Source organism: Bos grunniens, chromosome X (genome assembly GCF_055505025.1).
Source record: "Bos grunniens cultivar Pamir isolate PY7600 chromosome X, Bosgru_T2T1.0, whole genome shotgun sequence".
Taxonomy (NCBI): Eukaryota; Metazoa; Chordata; class Mammalia; order Artiodactyla; family Bovidae; genus Bos; species Bos grunniens.
In genome coordinates, this window is record NC_141194.1 from 130,336,778 (window position 1) to 130,352,495 (window position 15,718).

General features: G+C 36.7%; 1 protein-coding gene across 34 annotated transcripts in view; it reads left to right on the forward strand.

Annotated features, from left to right (window-relative positions):
- Positions 1-15,136, forward strand: part of MBNL3 (muscleblind like splicing regulator 3) — a 121,141-nt gene extending 106,005 nt beyond the window's left edge. For 12 of the 34 annotated variants that reach the window (XM_086387553.1, XM_086387550.1, XM_086387554.1 and 9 more), the window contains 5 exons: positions 458-620; positions 2,061-2,096; positions 4,879-4,973; positions 5,877-5,950; positions 7,728-15,136. In XM_086387553.1, coding sequence (XP_086243679.1) covers positions 458-620; positions 2,061-2,096; positions 4,879-4,973; positions 5,877-5,933 — 351 coding nt within the window. In that variant the 3' untranslated portion in view covers positions 5,934-5,950; positions 7,728-15,136. The remainder of the gene's footprint in view (positions 1-457; positions 621-2,060; positions 2,097-4,878; positions 4,974-5,876; positions 5,951-7,727) is intronic. The other 22 variants (XM_086387560.1, XM_086387561.1, XM_086387578.1 and 19 more) reach the window with 8 other exon arrangements.
- The last annotated feature ends 582 nt before the right edge of the window (positions 15,137-15,718 follow it).

Below are 15,718 nucleotides of genomic sequence, written 5' to 3' on the forward strand. Positions count from 1 at the left end.
GGCTCTAAAGCACAGGCTTTGTAGTTGTGATGCTGGGGTTTGTTGCTCCACAGGCATGTTGCATCAGGGATCGGAACTGTGTCTCTTGCACTGGCAGGCAGATTCTCCACCACTGACCCACCTGGGAAGCCTTCGATGTTAATTTTAAATGATTCTTTGCTGTCAACAGCATCCTGTCACATCTTGCCCACCTGATGAAGTCCTTTTCAACTTCACTCATTTGTCTAAATTAGTGAAGCTGAAAAACTTCTTCCACCCCCGATATGTTCATTTTCTATTTTGGACTGAGTATGTAGTCATATAGTGAACGACTTCATCTCTTTAGTTGGTTACCTTGCTCAATGGTGACCCTCGCAAAGGGTGCCCAGGCCAGACTTTATTTAACTGCTGCTTGCTTGGTCTGAGTACATATTTTACTTTCCTTGGTATTACTTATTAATCTATCCTTCCCTCACAGGGCCTACAGCCTGGTACACTGCAACTGATACCAAAGAGATCGGCACTTGAAAAGGTCAGTTGTGCCCCACCAGTCTTTAATCCCAATGTGTTCCACCGCCAACAGGCTCTGCCTAACGTGCCGATGCCGCAGCCGCAGCCGCAGCCGCAGTTCATTCCTACAGGTGAGAATGGGGCTGGGCCCTGTAAGTTGAGTGGTGTTGTGAGTGAATACACTTTACACCAGCTTTCAAAGAAATGGTCAATGGGTATTTTGATTAGAAATAAAACAACGCAGTTATGCTCAGTCTGTTTGTATACAGAACCAACTGTTTTCCTGTGATTCCTGAAAATTAATGGTTTTGAAATCAAACTAGGAAATGCTGTCAGCATTTTTCTTTTGAGCATTTCTTAATTTTTGCTTTTCATGTTTGATTCACTTGTTTCAGTCTTAAACTAATTCTTTGACTCTTAGGTATCACTTTCAAAGGCAATGGTCTGATCTCAAAAAAGTTTCTGAGCTTCAGCATTGCAAAAATAGGTAGTCTGTATGTCTTTGATATGCCAAAGATAGCTATAATAAAACTACCTTTAAATTTAGATTACAGAATAATACAGTGTGTGTATATATATATATACACACACAATATATATATACAGTATAATACAGTGTGTATTTATATAATACAATATAAAACAGGGAGTTTTAGCCTCTACTCTTAAATCAGTTAATATAAAATATATGGAAGTTTATCACATTTTCCTAATACTTTGCAGCGTATTCTATTACCTCCTATATTCAACTATATTTACTAGTATAACAGTTTTGTACAAAATTGAAAAATTTAAGCCATAGTCTTTTAAAATAAACATCATATAATAGTATTATATGCCTGGACTTAAAGAAACCCATTGATTCACTGATATATTAATCAGTTAATTAATTTTGAAAGAAGCCATAAAAATCTTAACTTCTGTCTAGTTACTAACCATAATAGTTCTTCATGATACCATTTAAAAACACAATTTTTAGCCTTTTTTGACCTGGATTTGGCTAATTTAAAACTCTAGATTTATAAGCAAAACTGTCAGAAGAATCCCTTTCCCCTTAATTTATGGCAAAATAAAACCTTGTCAGGTTGAGAGCCCCCCTTGATGAAAATCCTGTTCGCCGTATGTTCACAGTCAAGCCGTTGATCACTAGGTGGGGGGGGGGGACATAACAGTAGATTAGTGCCCTAAGTAGAACTTCCTGGCACCAGCTGCCAGGTCTTGGTGCATATTTTGAAAATCATATATGTAATAAATTAAAACTCTCCCTTTCATAATCAAAAGCACTTAGGATATATTAGTCCAAAATAAATATACAACTAAGTTGAGCTAATGCCTTTAAAGAAAAAATGAACATTCATTTTTATACCTAAGAATCCAAGAATTACTCTGATCACCTGGGTTTGGGGTCTTAAGCCGTAATTATGAGCATGGGAGATTACTGGATATGCATGTGCTGGTTCATTAATATTGCTAAGAATATCATTCTAGTTAAAAATTATTTCTATCAATAAAGCTTTAATAATGAAATATCTCTTTTCTTTACTTTTCACGCTTTTCTGCATGGTGTCCAGGGCCAATACTGTGCATGGCACCCGCTTCAAGTGTTGGTAGGTTTTGTACAAAAATTCTCAACTTTTTCTAATCTGAAAAGAAAAGTGTTTTTTATTGTGACTGTGAAAGAAACAAGCAACTGGATGATATAGCTGAAAATTTTCTGAGTATTTCGGTTTTAATATGGTGCTGTCTGTTACATGTTTTTGTGGAATCACAGCAGTCGTACACTCTCAAGTTCTAGTTCATTGCTGCTGTGGTTGAATACTGACCTTGCCATTTCTGTATTTTCACGCTAAAAATTGTAGCTAAAATATCTTGAAACATTTCCTTATCTAGCCAGAATGGGCAGTTTTAAGAAACTAAGAAATTGTAAAAATATTTAAAATACTTCAAATGTATAATTTGTAAAGTACAACAAAACCGTTCCTCCCAAAAAAAGGTTACCCAAAAGATCAAAATCATTCAATATTTAGATGTTGCAAAAAAGCAAAACTAGAGCCTTCTGTAGTGTTTTGTAATGCTGTCTACAGTGTTCTAGGATGAAGTGCCATCTGCACAGAAACAAGGCACCACAAAATCATTTCAAAATGACTCTTTGGGGGTATGTGATTTTTAATAACCAGTAACACACAGAACGTTTAATTAGCCACCCATCCAATATGGTAGCCATCTCAAAACCATTCTGTGCATGCGTGTGTGCTAAGTCACTTCAGTCATGTCCAACTCTGTGACCCCATAGACTGTAGCCCACCGGGCTCCTCTGTCCATGGGAATTCTCCAGGCAAAAAGACTGGAGTGGGTTGCCATGCCCTCTTCCAGGGGATCTTTCCCACCCAGGGATCGAATCCATGTCTCTTACATCTACCTGCGTTGGCAGGCAGGTTCTTTACCACTAGCGCCACCTAGAAAGAAAACAAGGAAAGCGACTGGTTTGCCTCTCAGAACTCCGGGGGAGTTCACGGCTCCTGTCATTTCCATAGGCACCAGGAACAGACCAGGGGAAAATAGCTCTGTTCCATACAGGGAAGAATTACCCCACCTCACCCCACCATCTCCTATCAATCCAGTTCCTTTTATCCTTTTCGAGAGTTTGCAACAGCTTGACCTCCATCTCATTGGTCAGCCAAAGTTGATGCAGAGTCAAGGGGTTTATCAAGATAAAGCAAAAACCTCAAGATGACAGCCACATAGTAGATGCACTCACTGACAGGTGAGGCCACTGTTATTAGTGATGCCCTGTCAGAATTAAAAACGTCTCCACTGATACTAACAGAAGCATTATATGCATATGATTAGGAGAACAGACTTTTGCAAGTTCATGAAATGTGTCTCCATCTACCCATTTTGTGCCTCTGCTCCCTTGTCCTTTTGCCTAAGAGCTTTGTGTAGGAATGCAAACTGCATGCTCCACTGGTACTGCTCCCTGTGCAATTGCTGTGCTCCTAAAGGGGAAACAAGAGTGTTTTTAGAACTCACATGTGCTACAATAAGGGATGGACTTCCCTGATGGCTCAGATGGTAAAGAATCTGCCTGCAGTGCAGGAGACCCGGGTTCAATCCCTGGATTGGGAAGATCCCCTGGAGGGGAGGGTATGACTACCCACTCCAGTATTCTTGCCTAGAGAATTTCCATGGACAGAGGAGTCTGGCAGGCTACAGTCCATGGGATCACAAACAGTCAGACGTAACTGAACGACTAACACTTTCACTTCACTTTTCACAATAAGGGGTGTTGAGAGGTAGAGATAGATGGGCATGAGCAATTATTGCAGAGTTTCTGTTAATCACCACTTGGGGTACATTTATGGTTTCTATGACGTTGCATACGTTGATTTTCCTCTCCCTAGGCCATTCACTTTCTCTGTCAACTTTCAGAAAATCTGAATTCAATCGATGTAGATGCAAAGTATTACATATGCCCACTTGCCATTCACACATTAATTCCTTGGTTGGCTTTGCAAAATGAGTTAGAAAAAAAGAAGAGCATCCAAGAAACTTTGAAAATGACATAGAAACTAGAAAAGGCAAAGAGAAATCCGCCTGAAAAAAGTTGTTACTGCTGCTAGTCACTGTCGCTGTACTATTTGCAGTGAAGGCAAGATTTCATTGGATATTTACTATGAAGTTCCCCTTGGAAACTTGGGCTATTTATGAAACAATAAATAAGCAGCCTGAGTAGTTTCATAAGTAGCCCAAGTTTCCAAGGGTTTTGCCACAGATGTGCATAAAACCTGCACACATAGTCCACTGTATTCTTTGTATATGCTCTCTACCATATACCCACCAAACTATAATCTTTTTGTATGCAAATCAGGTAAGTATATTTATATGAAACTGTCCCTTGCCCCTACAAATCTAGTGACAGCACTCATGTCTGTCATGAGTTAATGAACCCAAATACCAATTTACAGTTCCATACTCCCATTGTGAATACACAACCAAGTTACTTTTCTGCTTGACTAGCTATTCATAGACATAGCCTTGGTAAAAACAGATTTGTCCTAGGCACCCGTTGTAACCCCTTCTGAAAATTTGGCCCTTGAAGTCAACTACAGTGTGATTCTGTTCAAAAACTAACTATTGGTAAATGTTGAGAATGATTCCATTTTCCTTAATGGTAACTATAATTGGCTTTCCCCTTTTCTCTTTTTAAATTTTCCCCCCTTCCATGCTGTGTTGCTTTGCACTGACTGTGATTGCATGTTGCACCCTGGCGTATTCATCATGATGATGTCACATGGCTTGTTGCTGCGATACCTGCCACGCCCCATTCCATCGTTTATATCATGGTTGCTCCACCCTCTCGTGTGTTGCTTCCATGATTCCTACTGAAAGTGCCCATGATGCACAGTGCTGCACCCACCACTATGTCTGCAGCACCACCACCTGCTACCAGCATTCCCTTCGTTGCAACAGCTCCAGGCAATCAGGTTTGGCCATTTATTTCACCTGTTTGGACCTAGCTAACTACAGTGTGTTGATAAGGCACAGTATATGCTTTGGGGATTGGTGAGAGATATTAGTCTTTCTTAAGCCATTCTTAGATTTAGAATTTTTCTTTTTCTGTATATTCTGGACAGATGTTCCTGCTTTGCTACACATCCTGAGATGAATCAGCAGAATAGGCTCTTTTAATTGGTTACAGATGTTACCCAATAGATTATATATACAGTTGTTGCTACTACACCAATCCTCAAATGCATATACTAATTTTTTTTAATGTTTCCTCATTGGTTGAGAACAGAATTTACTTTACTACCATTTCTAGTTATTGCATTTGAACTTTTGCTTAGTACTATCATCACCTTTGTCTTCAGGTCTACTGGAAAGAAAGATAACACATTTCTTTCCAAGGCACAGATATGCTTATCATGACCCAGTGATTACATCAGAAATTCCTTCTTATACATTAGATGTGTTTGTCATGTTTTAATTTTCATTTGCTTGAGGTTTTTACAGGCAGAGTCACAAGACAAATGATGAATTTGGGGAAGTCTTGAAATTGTAAGGAGATACTTAAAATAATTATTGTGTAATATGATGGGTATTTCACCTTATTAAAATGGTAACCACACTTTAAGACTTTAAGTCCACTGTTGTTTTAAGTACAAGTTTGATAACCCTATAGGACACAGAGCATTAATTCATTGGGGAAACAAACCACATTCTAACCTGTGCTTTGCAACATTAACTATTACTGGATATGGTTAATATGTCAAAATTTTTCTATGAAATTGATTATGGTTTTTGATTACCATGTCCAAGCAGTGAACAAAATAAATGGAATTCTCTCAAGAAACTGTTTTAATCTAAAATCTTTTTTACTACTATAGATACCCCCATTATCAATAGATGAACTGAATAACAGCATGTTTGTTACACAGATGTAGAAGTTCCCAGTAGAACAGTAAGTTTCTTTAAGTATTAATGTAATATTTGTAGGTTATATCTTTTATCTACGCAGTTGCATTTGCTAAAGAGTTTGGTAAATATTTTCATTAATAGACATTGCTTATCATTTTAGAGCTCAGTTTAAGCATTCTAAATTTTCCACCTTGAATTGTGGAGAGCAAATATGCGATTTTTTAATATGAAAATGACAGCTGGTATTGTATTTTCCCAATGAACTTATAAATTCCTAAATGTTCTCCCATTATTAAAGGGGTATGACTGGTTAGCCAAAGACACAGATCGCTTCTGAATTTTAATCTTTTAACATTTTTCTAGCTTTGTTTTTTTCAATTGAAATAAAGCTAGGTAATTTTGTCACAATTTGATGAAGATGATTGTCTTAAAGATAGCAAGCAATGCACTTCTCCTGAGAATTAAAGAGCGCCTCCACATTCTGCCACTTTGTGTCGCTCCCCATGTAGGTCTAGCAGATTTGCTCCAGCTGTTTGCAATTTTCAGCAACTTAATTTAGCAATTTAATCATTATTTTCATTCAAATCATGACACCTTTTTTTGTGGTTTTTGTTGCTGTCTTCAGAGATTCCCCCCTTCACCTTTGATTTCCTATGCTTGGTCCAGAGCCTGGTCCAGAGCAACGCACTTAAATTGAGCAGTCCTTCACTTGGAACGAGTGACTTTGGAAGTCACTTAAGACTCTGAGGCATCTTAATTGATTATAGGGAGTTACTAAAAAAAAAAAAAACAATACCCTGGTTCTGAATTGCATCCATTAGTCAGTGAAAGCTTGAAGTTTTCATCATGGGAGTGTCTGACTTGGTTGAAGCAGGCAACAGTGCCGATCTCTTGATGGACTGGTTCCCCAGAAGCTGACTAGCATTTGTTTCTTGCTGAGGACATGCAGGCCCAGAACACTAATGGTTCTGGACAGAGCATATAGACAACTGTACAGTACCCAAACAGGTCCCCTTAATCATAAGGAATGTTCTAAAAAGACATCTTGGCATATACAGAATAACTGAAGTAGCTGTATATTGTAGTCATCTTCAGAGGTATCGTTTGTTATAGTGGCAACTTGGGAATAGTACCAAATGTGAGAATAAAAGGTTTTATAAACATTTGCCTGATTTTCATGGACTGCTTTACATCAAGGTAAACAAAAGTGGTCAAATACAGTTAAGTTTCCAACAGAACATGTTTGGGAATAGTGATTCCTTTTTGCTTGATTCCGTGAGAGAAGTTAGATTTGGCACACCATAATCATTGCAACATGTAACACGTGTTGATCATTTTTCCAGAATGCAAAAATGTAATCTTGTAAAATACTGTGTACCCAGAATTCACACTTAGGCCATTCATGTGTAGGTCCAAAACATTCAGATCAAATAAAAGTTTGTTTAATACTTGCATATTTCAAAATGGAATCAAATATATTTTCTCAATATATGCTTGTTGGAGGAAGTGAATGGATGGGTGGATGTTCATCAAAAAGTTTTGGCATTGTGCAGATAATACCTGAAACAGTTGAGTGCTTCTCTGATAACTTAAGGGCAACTGTCTACATTGGCATTCAGCGAGAACCATGGACTGTCATGGTATGTGACTCCTTAGTAAACATTCCCAACAGTTCAGTTTTCACAGATGTAGACTATGAAATTCAGGATGGGGAATATCTTGGCATATGGTTCACACACAGAACTAGAACAAAAACCAAATATCCTGACTCCTACCTCTATAACCATCCAATATTTCTCACTCTTTTTTTTCCATTTCAGTTGAAATTCTGAACAACAGAGTTACAGATTACCAGAATCTCTCCGTGAGGACCTCCACATGGCCTTTCTATATTCATTCACGTATATCCTCTTCTACCAACACAACAATAAGCGTGGTGCAGTCAATATATTAAAACAAACATGCCAACCAACACATTCAGAGAAAAAATAAAGCATTAAACAAAGGAGATGTTAAAACACAAATGGAAAACAAATAACTACCATCTGTCTATCTTATTTGAATTACTATGTAAAACAGCATAACATTTTGTAATTTATCACGTGTTTCTCTGTGATTTTCCAGTAACTGTTATGCTGAGTGAATCTCTACAGTGGACTGTTGGCTTATTGTGCATTCTTGGTGGATAAATATTCCTCTGTTTTGAAGTGTTAACCTTACCAGTTTGTTTACACAGTAGTCTATTGGGCTGATTCAGAATGTAACACGTATGTCCAGTACCATTTTCCTCATTATTGTATCATATTGGATTGTTGTGTGTTGTTAGGTTTTTACATAGTATATAGTGTTTTACTGTAATGTGTGATGTTTGATTTTAACTAAAATGTTATCAATGGGAAACAGAAACACACGTGCTTGAAAAACATGACAGGTTAATATTGATATGCTCTCTCTTTAGAATATTTCTGTAGGTTTCTTGAGGCAGACATTTAAAAGGCCTCTCTTTTGAGTATGTCTAAAACCTGTCCATAAACATGCATGTATATAATTTGTACCTGTAGATCTGACTTTGTATAGTACAGTCAACGTTACTAGATTTTTTTGTGAGAGAGGAAAATTACCTGAAAATAGCCAGGAACGTCTTAAAACATTAACCTGAATTTCACTTCTTAAGTAGCTTGCAAAAGCTGCTTAAGGTAAATTCTGGATTTACCTTTAAATGGTTTTCTCAGCATTTAGACTATAAATTGTGTAAAGTGCCCATTACAGTTTTTGTGGCTCAAGAATCCTGTCTTCTAGGCTGAGTGTCTAAAACTGAGCGATTTGTAATCTTCAGCTGAAAAAGTGGTTCTTGGAAGCTTAAAGGTATTTTAATTACAGGTTATAAATTAAACAGAGAGGGGGGGCGTGGAGATAGTTTTTACATTTTGGAGGAAGTGTGTAAAAACCATTGCAATGTAACCTTTGATACAAGTGCCATTTTCCAAGTGGAAATGGCTCATGCTCTTTACACTACTCTTTGAATAACAAGGAAGATGCAATCTGGAAAAGTCAGTCAGGGTGAAGGAAAATTGGTTCCAAGTGAGGCCTTTCCTCCCCAAATGGACAGTCTTTTCTGTTGATCACAGTTGGAGACTTTGAGTATAGGCTTGGAGAAATGGCGGGGCTGGGGAGAGAGGGAGCCACTTGAAATTACTCTTCGATTCATTTAAACTTTCTTGAAAGGATGGCCACAGTTGTCTTTAGTTTCAGTTCAACTGAGTTTTCCATTTTGTTAAAACATTTCAGTGAAGGAGCAAGCACCTGGGATATATGTTATTAATACATTTTCGCCTTCCCAAACTTTATTAGCAACAGAATCTCTCATATCACAACCAAGCCTCTTTTTTGTTTCTTTGGATTTCTTTTTTTATATGTTTTGAAAATTGTAAGAGTTTGTAACACCCTTTAGGTGAAATGGAGTGGCTGCACTCCACAGAACTGACCTGAATTCACACTACTAATACTTTTGAAATAATTGAATAGCCAAGTAGAAGAGTAATTAATTCCTATGGTATGTCACATACCTCCTCCACCCCACTCAGTTATTAAAGTTACTATTATTGATCAGTGGTAGAACCACGTGATAATTTGCATCGGTTTAGATAGATTTAGTATTTTCTAGTAAATATATGTTCCCTCACTGGAAAGTATAAAGTCATCAAATTTGTTGTATGTCCCAAGTTTACTATTCTCCTTCATGAAAATGACAAGCCAAGGGAAAATCAGGTTTTGGATACCTCAAGCCAGCCAGTAGTATTTGAAGCACAGACCAATGGAACTGGCAGAAACCTTTTCACCACCAGGGCATGTGACTTGTCCAGGACTGCCTAGCTACTTGGTAGAAGTTGGACCCAGAAATATCTCCAGACCCCGGTTGTTCCTCCATTTCATGTTGTCTGTGCTTCAGAACATTTGAGACTCCAGCCCCAAGCAGATCAATTTGGCTCAGAATACAAAAGAGCAAAATTAGCTCTTCAGTGGCTCATATCCTGTTGATCTTAATTACCAATTTGAATTGTGATCATCAGTGATTTCTAAGTGACCTTGCTTGTATTACACCATTGTCATCTGCTAACAGCATTGTCTGGAGTTAGAGAATAGGAGGCGTGTTGAATTTTACCTACTGGTCCTTTGAACCACTTAATTTCTATTTCCCAAAATCTTGACTCTGCACTCTAGCAATGTTACTTGTGTTTGGAGCTGAGTTTTATAAAACCTGTCCTCGGGCCTCTCCAGAAGGGCAGATTTGATCAAGGAAGGATGTATACTCTAGATGTATTCCTTAAAAGAGACAGAGACATCTTCAGTGTGATACAAAGTTTTTTGGGTCATTTGACGTTTTGATACAGCATACTGTCTCATTTTTTAAACTTCTGACAAGGATGTACATGAACAATAAACCTAGAGTACAGCTGTTTGCGTGTTGCCTTAAGCACTGGAAGACATGAATAGTGATGTGTTTTTGAGTAAGAGGTTCAGTGAGAGTTATTCAGGGTAGTGGTATTTTTGGTGCCACAGTTTTTTTATATTGTTGGCATTGTAAAAGTTGCTTTGTGAGTGAATTTAGAGAAAGAAAACTCAAATCACTAAGGTTCTGATGTGAAAGAATTTTGACAAAAATGCAATATTAAGATAGCACTCTTTAGTTGTGCAATGACTTATTCAAATGATCTTTATTCAAGAAAAGACAAGTCATAGACTATAAAGTTCTGGTGAAAAAGAGAAGTCACAAAACTAATCAGTGACTCTAAACGACAATTAGTAGATTAAGTGTATATATGTAAAATTCTAATCACTTGTGATTCTTAGTTAACATTTTATAAGCTTTGTAGTTTACAAGGGCCTCTTTTTTATTTATCCAAAATTATTCTTTTTGTCCCCTTCTCTCAGTCTCTTTCAAAAATACACAACTGTGCTGCAACTTGGAAAATAATCTAAATGTTTAAGAAGGTTTTAGTAATGTCAAATTTCCAAAAGCACTATGTGACCGTAACATACGTACGTTTTAAAGAGGGATTACAATTACATTTAAATGGATTCATAAAATCGCTATGTAAAGTATAGTATTTGCTTTTGCAGTTGGAGCATGATTCCTCAGCTAGCTGTTGCATTTCATTTCACTTGTCTAGAGTCTTTAATTTGTAGTTAATTGCAATGTGTAAAGCCATCTTCTGCCTACTCCATCAATCTTCTCCATCCATTCCTGAACACACTGAAGCACTTTGATCTTGCCGTAAGTGTTGTCCTATACCACTAGGCTGTGTTCACTAATGGGCAGCCTCAGCTCACCAGCTTTCCAATTTGGGCAAAGCAAGTACCTCCTCCCTACCATCAGCAGGAACCAAATAAAAATGAATCATTACAGCATGAATCTCTTTTTCATGATACGACCAAGAAGCACAGTGAGGTCCAATTAAGGACAACATTGGCATTAAATTTTGTTAAATAACGTATAGGGAAGGCCCATGTGCTACTTGGAACGTTATTTCAGCCTTTCGCTACTCCTTTAGAGAGTTTATGAGGATGCTCTTAGATGAAATGCAGCCACAGGTTTTCAGGTTATTTCAGTCTGTAGGGTAGGCTGTGATGCACAGAATGAATAGAAACTGGAATCTTCTTTCTTTGAATCCCTTCTGCATTTCACACATGTTTAAATAGAAATAGGTACATATGATTTCCCAATTCTGTTGACTAGATTTAGGAAGATGGTGGCCTCACTTTTTATTTTATCAGTGCCTGGCAAAGGCAATAGAATAAACACTAGGTAACAGAGTATCACAACTTTTTTTTGCAAGTTTAACTGATAGCACCTAATCCAACTGTAAATATAATTACAAATAAGGTTCTGAGCACCAACTCACTAATCGGTGCCATGTTTTCCTTTTTCTTGTTTTTAAAGGTTTTATTTTGTTCCTTTTTCATATCTTTAAGTAGTTCACGAATTTAATCTTGAAGGAGAGTTAGAGAAAATTTTAAGATTTTACTACGTGTATTCAACCCGCCTAGATAGATCTTCAACTGACACTGAAGCAAGGTGTAGAGTCTAGTTCATGACTATTTCTTACAGTTCACAATTTAAGAACAAAGTTAACTTTATATACAAATAATAATTTTTAACTAATTATATTTAGTTGTTGCTTCAGCAACAAACCTACAACATGGCTACCTTTAGACATTTTTGTGTGTGTGAAAATTTTACTTGTAAAACTGTGGCTTTTTTGACAGTGTAGCATGTAGCAGATACAACTCAAAGCGCAGATATAGATATGGTTGATTTTTCTTTTTAATCCCAAAGTTCCCTGTGAAAACTGAATTTGCGTCCTTCTGTGACTTTTTGAGCAAAAAGTTTACAACATGTGGATTCTAGATCAGGCTTTAGAGCTGATAGAATTTGTTGTGTGGATAGGGTTATTCCACAGTATTTAGACACAATTGTATTCATAATACGTCCTGATCTCTTTTTATGACCTTATTCAAAATTACTCAAGTGGCATAGCTGTAGCTACAAAAATTTTCTTACTCAAATCTATCCAAAGGAGGGTTAAAGAATGACAAAAGCGCAGATTACATTCATTCACGTTGGTGAACTCATTCATACAGATACTGTGGAATGACCCCATAACAGTGTTGAAGAGACATATGCTGCAGTTAACTGATGGTCTCAGTTAGGGTGCGAACGTGTGAGACACACCTTTTTTGCACTTATGTACATAGTTCATGAAAGTGACCCTTGGAGTTTTTTTTTTTTAATATAAGAAGTCTGTGATAATAGTGGAAAAGTTAGTAAGAGAGAGTTATTTCTAAGACTTTGAGAAGAAGGTGTTTTTTCTTTCCTACAAGACTTAACTAAAGCATGATGTTGCTTTCCTGTTGTGGAGGCTTTCTAGTTTGCTACGGCTCACCATAAGACAAGACTGGTGGCAGGTAACAGGTCAGCTTCAGCCAGTGGCACTAAACAAAAGTTCATGTACTTCACCTTTTAGCAAGATCGCTAGCAAAGATTGTTTTGTGAATTAATCCTCAAATGCACACACACAACCCCAGGCAGGTTTGTGGTGCTAAGGTCTTTTTTCAATGGTTACAAGCAGTGAAGTACCTTGTAAGCTGCAAGATGGATATTCCCATTCTGATCCAATTAGATTTCATCTTTCACAGAAAATGATCAATTGAGATATATCGGTTACATCAATTAATATATATTTATGTGACAATCAAATTGTTAACCCCGGCCACTATTTCCCCTTCAAGATCCAGAAGCCAAAACCAAATTGGCAACTATTGAAAGATATAATTTAACAGTTAAGTATGGCCAGCACAGAGCATTTGATCCCCTCCAACAAAGGGAAAAAAATGTTCCTGACACAATTTTATATTTACTTTATACCTGTTCAGTGGAAGCTATTTTCTGACTTAGCTTTAGCAGATTAGACAGTACTTCACTGTGCCACTTCAGCCTCCTACTCTTTTAATGAAACAGAAGAGAACCAGCCAAAATCTTACATATTAATACACTGGAGCTAGAAAAGAATGTCAGACCATCTCTTTCAGCTCCCGCGTCACCTACAAATCACCATTTATCTTTTTGTTGCCTCCAGGCAATGAGGCTTAGAAAAAGGTCAAGATTAGAAAGGTTTAAGGATAGATCATCATACAGACTTTGAGTCCTTCCCATCTTGAGACCCGTTGCCCTTGCCCTGGAAAAGGAGCCCATCTTGGGGTTGACAGAGTTGGTGTTAGTATTGTTACTGATCTTGATAGTTCTCACTTACAGAGACATGAAAATAAGCCAAAGCCAGAAAGCAATCCAAGCCTTACAGTTGTCCAATAGCTCAGGGCCAGTTGGTCAGAAATTTGTTCCCCCCCACCCCCCACTTCAATCCATGATCACTTACAGCTAACAGCCTGACCATCTGATCAGCATTTCCATTGATGTAAAATGTAAGCATTCATTCATTTTGTAGTTACCACCAACGTATTTTCCCAGCTTAACCCATGTTCTTGTGTTAATATTTCCTTGTGAAAATATAAGCCACACGGATATATTTTCATAAGGTCAATAGAAATATAGTAAGATTTTAAGTTAGGCAGAATCAACTATAAAATAGTAAGAGTGAACCTAGAAGCATCACAAAAGATAATCAGTTCACTGATGGCATGTTGTACGTACTGACAGCCACCGGGTCACATTCTTTGGAGCTTAAACACAGTGCTGTCTTTTGAGTAAGTAAAATTAGAGGATAAAAGGACCTCTGTTAAACCCAGAAAAGGATTTAGTTTCGTTAATTCAGTTTCCACCCGCTACACTTCTTCCCTGGAAGAGAACTACCCATCAACACCCCAAAGCAGGATTATCCCAGAGGCATTTTCTCTTTAACCATCCTCAATTATAGCATACTTAGGAAATGTATCACTGTGAAATAAATCAAGCTGCATCGTATTACTTTAGTTGTTTTAAGAAAAAACCTCTATAAAATAACCCAACTTTAAGCAGTCCTCTTTCCCCACACACAACCTAAGCATTTATCTGTCATAGAACTGCATGATTACAAAGCTTTATTTCTGTATACAGATGCTATTTGTTAATGATGGAAACCAAATTATTTTGTTGCTGTGTCTTTTGTCTCTAGCAGTTGAGAGAATTATTATGACTATTATATCATTGGATTTGAGGGTTGCCATTGTCAAAATCAATTTTCTTGTATTACTGTAGTTGCATTAATTATTAGAAAATGAACCATTCGTTACATGCACCAAAATTACAATAATTTAAATAAGACTTTTAAAAGATGCTCCTAAATATATTCTTTTGTAAGATGCTAACTATGCATTCATATAACAGCAGTCCGGTATAATGTAGAAAATGGAAGCACATATTTTGGACAGAAAAATGCCAATTTACATACAATATAAAATTATTAACCCTGTGCAACAATTATAGATTTAAATAATGGTCATAATATTTAATAAGTATAGACTGTTCCCATAATATTTTGCCTCCAAAATGCAATAGCTCATTTCCTCAACTGCTATCAGTAGGTCAGATGCTTTGATTTTCTTGTTTTTGTTTTTCCAAGTTATAGTGCTATACTGCTTGTTTGTGTTTAGAAGTGTGCATTATGCGATTCATTTTAGTATGCTATTTCCATGTTGTTTATTTTTTGTTCTTTTAATAAAACGTGTAAATTTCCTGGTTTTGTCTTTTTTTATGAATCCATATTCACACATTAGGAGTTCACTTAAAAGCTATTTGTCTTCTAGTATATTAATCTTAATATTTAGTAATTCTAATGTAAAATTTGATTTGGTTTAATGCTATATTTCATACATAGAATAAATTTATTTCTAAATATATACCTTCAGTATTTTGAATTATATAGCTAATACATCCAGTGTATTATATTATTCTTATAATATTGAGGTCACTACCACAAGAAAGACACACTTATATTTTAGCAAAAGAATGCTAAACATTGTGAGATAATGCTCACTGGTTTCTATTGTGCTTCAGAAATTCCGAGGCATATTCTAAGATATATTATTATTAGGAGTTTGTATTTTCCTGTTATTGATTTCTATCCTTTATCTTGAGTGTCATGAATGAAACCAGTGTCATTCATTTTATTCTTTTCAAGATGGGCATCACTGGTTTCACAACACCAGGATGGATGACTTTCCTTTTAAATGTTTTCTCTCACTTCAAATTGGCTTTCTCCAACCAATGGCACAGGAATGAAAGGATAATCAGTTTTGTTCTTTAAGGAAAGCAAAA